The sequence below is a fragment of the Fukomys damarensis genome, unplaced genomic scaffold (genome assembly GCF_012274545.1).
Source record: "Fukomys damarensis isolate Sample0158 unplaced genomic scaffold, DMR_v1.0_HiC HiC_scaffold_16, whole genome shotgun sequence".
Lineage (NCBI taxonomy): Eukaryota > Metazoa > Chordata > Mammalia > Rodentia > Bathyergidae > Fukomys > Fukomys damarensis.
Window position 1 is genome coordinate 136,204,940 of NW_022900928.1, and position 7,443 is coordinate 136,212,382.

A 7,443-nucleotide genomic window follows, 5' to 3' on the forward strand; every position below is an offset into this window, starting at 1 on the left:
CAATTTTCAAAGGGGTTTGTGTGTGGGTACTTGTACATGTATGTGTGTATGAGTGTGTGCGCATGTATAGGAATGTGCAGATGAGTATGCTGTGTGCAGTTGCGCCATGGCCTCAGGGCTGGAGGTTGTCTTTCCTCTACAGCAGTGTCCCTAGGAATAGAGTGGGGCTAGGCCCTGCCACCCTGGGGCCCCTGGCCCCACAGATCCTGGACCAGTTCACATGCTGGCTGTGTGGTTGCCCAGAAGCATGGCTGTCCTTGCTGACTCTTTGGAAAGCTGTGTCCAGTGTTCCCTATGAAGACTTACCACCCCTCCCTGCCCCTTTCTGACTCTGGCCATGGTAGGGACCTGCAGCAGGGACTTGAAGCAGAGGCCACAGGACACCAGGACTACATCTGTGGGTGGCCACTGTGCTGGCTGGCATGGAAATGGCCTCTGCGAGGCCTCTCTGTGGGCTGGGTCCTAATTGGGTGTATGCTGCTGTTTCTCCAAGGCTTCTCCAAGTGTCTGGGACATGTCACTCCCTGCATGTCTTAAGGGCTAACATTGGGGTCCTCAAGGCTGCTCTTGGTGGTGGCCAGTTCTATCCCTAAGGCTTTTCCTGTTATTGAGCCTGACTAGGTCTCAGGAACCATGAGGCCTGCAGTGAAACAGACTCTGGGCAGGTGGGTGGTGGGGAAGCAGCCAGGTACATGGACTGAGGCTGAGGAAAAAATTGGGCATCAGCTGTCCCCTTGGACCTTGTGTGGCTGTGACCAGACCCTTTAGGGACTTCACACATTGGCCTAAAATAACCAACCAACCAACCCCAGGACCTAGGGTTCCATTCTAATTGTTTCAGTCAAGTGAGGTGATGATCAGAACCCCAGAGACCACAGCAGGAAACACAGCAGCTGGCACATTCTTACTTGAACTGGACATCTGGAGGTAGGTGACCCAGGAGTGATGTGGTGATGCCAACTGTCATGGGAGGCCGAGTTTCTGGTGCTCTGCTCCCTCAGGACTTAGCTTCCAGCCTCAAGAGTACCTACCTCATGGCTGCTAGAGCACTGGTCATTGTCTCTGCCCTGATGAACAGAAGAAAGTGAGAGGAGAGAGCAGTGGGGCTTGCCCCAGCTATGTGACCCTGTACTAAGGAGCCTTTCTAGGAGAACATCCCTGAGATTTCCTCTCATATTTGTTGCCATGCTTAACAGCAGGGGAGGAGTATGCCTTGTGTCTGAAAGGGAACTGGAAAGAAGTTTCATGGTGAAAAATATAGCAACAACAAAAAACTCCCTGGACTGGATTGGTTATAGACTGGACAAAGAGGAACAGGGAGTTGGTGAACTGGCAGGAAAATGAAAGGTGACCATTCAGGGAGAGGGCAGAGGGGGGTGACTGGAGGGCAGGTGGGGATCTTGTGTTTGATCTGGGGCCGAATGGAGGTGGGCAGCATCTGCCCAGCCTTGGGAAGTGTGGATGGCTTTGGGGATAGCTCTGCTAATTCTGCATGTTGACATAGTTGGGGCTAAAGAAACAGAGGTTGTGACCTGAGGCTTGTACAGGAGCAGGGTGGGAGGCAAAAGGATCTGTCTGCAGCAGGCAGGTGGGCCTGGGGTAGGGCAGAGAGCACTGGTGACCTGGCCCAGGACTGGAGCAGGGGTGCCTCCTGCCAAGTGGTGGCAGGAGTAGTCCTCGATGTTTGGTGGGTGACACAGAGAGGATGGGTCTGGACTGCACTGGACAAGCAAGATGGCTCACTGAGCGACTGCTTCCCTCTGCCAGGGCCACAGGTGTTGGGGGGTTCCTGCTGCACAAGCCCTGCTGGGGTCTCCTGGAGCCTGCTGACTCAGCCAGGGGACCTGTCCTTTGAGCCACCTCCAAGGATTGGGGATGTGACCTTGCTGAGATGGGGCCTTGCTGGCTGCCTGGCAGCTGTCTGTGTGAACTTTACACCTGTGGGTGTCAGGGACAAAGTAGGTTCAATGTTTCCACTACCCCAACCCAGCATCTCACAACCTTGGTCACCTTGGCTGCCATCAGCAGCCACAGATAGGTTGACTGAGTGGTACTGAGAGCCTCACCTTCAGTGCTTCCAAGCCAGGGCCGGGACTGCCCCCTGCAGCACCCTAGGGACTCTGATGGAGGAGGCACTACACTCTGTCCTCATCCCCAGGACACCTTCTTTAATGCAGGCTTCCTGGGCCACTCTGCTCTGAGCTCATTCCTGACACATGAGGCTGACACACTGCCATCCCGCTCTGCCCAATGGTGGCCTTCCCTGTCCCCAACTCTTGTGCTCTGAGAAACTACTGTTATACACAAGGCTGAGTCTCACAGAGAACCAGGAAAGCCAGGAGGAGCCAGGCACATGCACAAAATGAGTAACATGAAATTCTGTCAGTAGAACACACAAAAGCAGCAGCTCAATCCACAGTGCCCAGGGCTTCACAGAGGTTTTGCTACCACCACATGGGGCAGCAGTTGGCCCGACAGCAAAGAGCAGGGGCAGGCTGGGGCCTTGGGGCCTAGGGTGGGGATGACCCAGCTCCATGGTGAGGCAGGACAACTCATGGCCTGGGAGTAGAACACCTGATCCTCAGAGTGCACGTGGGAACACCACTTGCTATGTGGGCAGCATAAAGCTGGCTTCAGGAATTCACCAGGAGGAAATTTATTGAAATACATGCTATGAGAAATGGCCAGGGGTCAAGAGGGGACTGCACAAAAGGACTTGCGAGCAAGCGTTTCTGTGACTGCAGACCTGTGCCAGGGCTGTGGGATTGGTGGCATTCAGCAAGAGTGGATGAGAGCTGGCATAGGGTTGACAGCCTTGTGACATGATGGGTGTGGGGCAAACAGTCACTTGTGACGAGACCACACTCTGGCCACTGGATGAATATCCTAAAATAGTTGTTGAGGCCTGCTTTGCAGAGTGGAGGATTTCCACAGGTGTGTCTCCATGACATCCTACTCATGAGAGTGAATGTATTTACAGGAAGGTGCGGGGACATGTACACAGATGCCAATATGCCCACTGCGTCATGCTGATTGATGATCTCTGGGTGATGGGATCCTGGGTGATTTTTGTCATGCGGTGATTTTCCTTTCTGCTTCCTGTTTCTGAGACAAACCCGGTTGCCACGGAGATCGTGCTGTTGTCAAGGCAGCTGATTGGCTGACACCCGGATGCAGGATACTTCACTAGGTCCGAGTGGGTCAGCCTGCATTGCGCAGCCTGGCAGCAACATGGACAGGCCTGGGACAGACGTGTGGGTGGACACCTTTGCCCAGCTCATGGCTGAGAGGAAGCCCCAGGACCTCTGGGTTCTGCATCCCCAGGAGAACCTGGTCACCGGGCACCTGGACAGCAGTGGTTTCCAGTACTGGCTGAAGGGGCTTTCAAGGTGCGGCAAGGGCTGGGGGTCCTGGGAGTGGGCTGATAATGTTTCCTATCACCCCTAGCTGGGCTTGATCCCCAAGGGGGCAGGTATCATTGGGACCAGAAACAGGGCTTCTTCCTGGCCTGGTCTTGTCAACAGGTGGGTGGGGCTGGGTGCTTGAGGTCCCTTCTGGGAAATGGAGGTGGGTGGGTTGGAGTCTGTTCTGCTCAGTCTGGCTCCTGTTGCCAAGGTTGCCCTCAGATGTGCAGGTCTTATATTTCCAGGCACTGAGGTGGCATCTTGTGGGCAGTGGGGAGCTGGGCAGTGCTTGGCCTGGGGAACTGGAGAGCCATCCCAGCCAGCCTAGCTTTGGGTTGCAGTGGGGCTTGGTAGGGGATTACACCTGGCGTGATGATAGCCACTATCAGTGTAGCAGGGACATGGCCCATGACATGGGCTTCTCCATCCTGCAAGTCCTTCTGAAGTGTTCCCTCAGACTGCTGGCCAGTATCGCTCTGTGGGCCCCTTGGCAGCGGGTGTTTTTTTCTTTCTGCCCTTTGATATAGACGCCATGGCTCCTCAGCATTTGAAATGATGGAGCAAGAGTGTGCTAGGTCCTGCTGCTTCAGTGCTGGGGTAGTGACGCCTCTTCCTGGGAGGCATCGCTACCTCAGAGCCCAGATGTACAGCTGACCTAGCATGGTGGGGTGGGGCCCATGCAGGCTGCCAGGAACAGGGGTGGGAGGCAGGAAACACTCCAGCTCCTTCCTTGCTGCTCAAGCTCAAGGATTAGATTTAAGGGGGTCAGAAGGTTCATCCCTCAGGCAGGACCTATGTCCATGTGGGTGGAGGACAATTCCACCACCTCAAAGCCCCCACAAAGGCAGGCTTCCAGAAGGCCGAAGCTGTGCAGCAGGGCACCACAGGGTCTTGGGGAAGAGGGTTCCCTGCATGGCCAGGAGCTGTCCAGGGACCTCTCAGGGCATTCAGCACAGTCCCTTCCCCTGGGGTCCTGAGCTTGGCTTCTTTGGATCAAGGGGACAGGTGCCCAGCTGTCTTGCTCCCATCAACTGGCAAACACTGTGAGAGTCATAAATACTCCTCTGTGGGTTTGTGCCAGCCTGAACCAGCCCTGGGTTCCCTGAAATTTCCCATGCTCTGCATGCAGGTGCCCTTAAATTAGTTTCCTTCAGCTGATGGGTGGAAGATGGAATTGCCCCTTCTTTTGGAATACAGACCTGTCAAGGTTCATCCTCCCAGCACCTCACCTACTGAGCTGGGCCATTGGGCCTCACTCTTCTGTCCTACCCTGTCCACCTGAGGTGGGCTGAATTTGACACCTGCTAACCCCAAGCCACAAGCAGCAGAGGTCACAGATGTCAGCAGGCCGATTCTGTGTCAGCAGTGGGAATCATTTGTGTTCAGTCCCTCAGACCATGGGGCTTCAGGCAGCAGGCAAGGGCCCCAGGGATATGGAGCTCGTGCCCAGAGGGAGGAGGTACAGGCCCACTCCAGCCCACCTTTCTGCTTGGTGAGGTTTGAAGTTTGAGCACGGGAAGTGGGACCAACCAGGAGTGTCAGGCAGCCAGATGCTGGGGCCCCAGCAGAGCCCTGAGGACTCATTGTAGGGTCTCTTCATAGCTCAAGGTTCCTTCCCCTCTGCTCACCTCTTCCCTCTCCCCACAGGCTCCAGTGCAACCGCTGTCCCTGGACCTGGAGCTCTGCCCATGTGCGCATTCTCTTCCGCCTATGGTGGGACAGGGACTACCGCCGAGGGCATGTGCGGATGCGCCTATGGGGCCCAAAGTGCAGGCTGTGCCCACCGGATGCCCCTGGGGAATGCCACGTGAGCCCTTCCCACATCCGGCCTCTTGTCCGAGAGCTGGTCCTGCACATACTGCGGACCTGCTATGGGGACAGCCCAGGACAGGGCTCCAAGAGCCGTGTTGGGGATGGCTGCGAGGCCTGTGATCTGGGTGTCTGCTTCCTCCAGACAGAGCCCGAGCCTGCTGCAGGGCTCGTGGCCGTGAGCATGGAAGCCTGGGAAAGCAGGGGCTCTGGACAGGGTGGTAAGGCTACCACAGCTGGCCCTGGCAGAGGCCCCCTGGCCAAGTATGCCAGGGACCCCAAACCTGTCACCATCCCCATCCTAATGATCGACTTCATGGAGGATCCCTTCTCCGAGAACAGCGATTTCTTTGACCAGGGTGACCCCATGGTCACCATTCCCTTCTCCCTTGTGGATACCTTGGATGGCCATAGTCATGTAGTGCTTCGGGAGGTCACTGGCCAGGGCTCCATCTACCTGGCAGGAAGCTCTGGGGCTGTGCCTGAGGGGCAGGTCATCCCAGTGCATTTCAGAGCTCCTGTCTTCCCTGGCCAGGGCAGCATTTTGGAGACCTTTGAGTTCCCGGGCTTCCTCTTTGGAGGCCAGGACTCCCCACCCAGCCCTGTTGGCATGGCTAAGGGCCAGGGCCCCATATCCTTCAGTGCTGGCTGCCTGGCTCCTGGGAATGCCTTTCCTTCTGTGTCCTATGTCATTGGCCTGCTGGCCAATGGGGAGGGCTCTGTCACTCTCCCTTTATCTCTAACCAGCATCTTCAGGGACCGGAACACCCTCAACCGCATCCCCAAAGGCAGCGGGAGGGGAGATGGAGGCCAGAGCCGGGCCACTGATGGTCACAATTCCCCTCTGGAGACCTGCATGGGGCATCGTGCTGCCAGCAAGGGGGGCTCTGTCATCTTTCCCTTCACCTTTACTGACAACGCCCAAGGCAAGGACTCTCTTAGTGACATCGCCAGAGGCAGAGATAAGGGAGCTAGTGCAGAAGGCCCAGTGTCCATCATTGCCACCCAAGGCTCCATCACCATCCCATCCTCAGTCCTCAGGATGGCAGGAAGCATGGGCCCTGGTGATCCCCAGCGCTGTGGCTTACTCGCCTTCCACCACTATAAGAGGAGATGGCTGAGGTCCGGATTTGGCAAGTCCATCGGGGAGGAAGCTGCCAGCCCCCGCAAGGTCCACCGCAGGCCCCGCCCTGAGCGCCACCAGGACTTCTGGGTCTGGGTGTCTGTGACCATCTGTGCTCTGTGGCTGCTCTGCATGTACAAGCTGAACCTCGCTGGCCTATAGGAGCCTGATACCCGCTCTGGCAGCCCCACCATACCCTCCAGAGGCTCACCCTGGGAAAATGTCCCCACCCCACAGCCAGCAACTGATGCCCTCTTTCCTGTCCTGTGTCCTTGGTCCCTTTCTTGACATGAGTTCTGATTTTGTGAATGCCCACTGTGAGTGTCTTGTGAACTGTAAATGTGTGTTAAACTCAACAAATAAAAACCAAGCTCAGCATCTGGGGCCAACCTTGCCTTTCTTCCCAGGAGGAGTCAGTGTCCTTGCTGTGTGGACACAGGGTTTTGGGGCAGGCCCCTTGCCGGACTCTTGCCCACTCCAGGAAAGATCACCCCTACCTCCCACTTGCTGTGTGTTTGCATTTGATCCAGGAGATTCTCCTGCCTCTTAGGATCACCTCTAGGTTTCCCTTTTGGGAGACTTCAGTTTCCATAGCAAGGGGTGGGACACATGGGGGTTCCAGCCAGGCTGTGTCCAGTCATCCTGTCTTTCCTCTCCTGGGAGGGTGGGGATTGCCTGAAGACCCAAGCTCTGAGACAAGGGTGACTTTTGTGATTGCAGAGGTTTTGGAAGGGGAAAGTTGAGCAGTGGTCTTCATCTGACTTGGATCCCATAGTGTGCTTGGAGGTCTGGGGAGGTGGCTAAGGGTCTTTCAGACGACCCACCAGAACCTTGAGACATCTGAGCCTGGAAGGTGCCAGCTCCATGAGGCCAGCTGGGCGACAGCCATTAGCATGGAGGTAACAGGTATGGGCCCTAAGGAGGACCTAAATAACTGCCATGCAGGACTCTGGCCACATTGTGACAGAAGTTTGTCCTGCTCAAGGGCCAGTCGTGGTGGCCCAGGCCACTCTTGCCCTCTTCCCACCAGCAAAGGGGCGCTTGGATCTGCTGGGCAGAGATACACCGCCCCATTGGGAAGGCTCTTGGGGTTGGGTGATCTCACTT

The 7,443-nt window shown here is 56.3% G+C and overlaps 1 protein-coding gene across 1 annotated transcript; it reads left to right on the forward strand.

The window, feature by feature from the left end:
• The first annotated feature begins 1,417 nt into the window (after window positions 1-1,417).
• On the forward strand, window positions 1,418-6,708 carry Rtp5 (receptor transporter protein 5 (putative)). The gene is made up of 2 exons (XM_010606674.2): window positions 1,418-3,389; window positions 5,052-6,708. The coding sequence occupies exons 1-2, from the start codon at window positions 3,172-3,174 to the stop codon at window positions 6,496-6,498; spliced, it is 1,665 nt and encodes a 554-aa protein (XP_010604976.1). The 5' UTR covers window positions 1,418-3,171; the 3' UTR covers window positions 6,499-6,708.
• Window positions 6,709-7,443: the final 735 nt, after the last annotated feature.

Coding starts and splice junctions, on each gene's coding strand:
- Rtp5 (XM_010606674.2), top strand. CDS start 3,172: ATGCAGGATACTTCACTAGGTCCGAGTGGGTCAGCCTGCATTGCGCAG. Junction 3,390..5,051: donor TGGCTGAAGGGGCTTTCAAG/GTGCGGCAAGGG, acceptor CTCTCCCCACAG/GCTCCAGTGCAACCGCTGTC.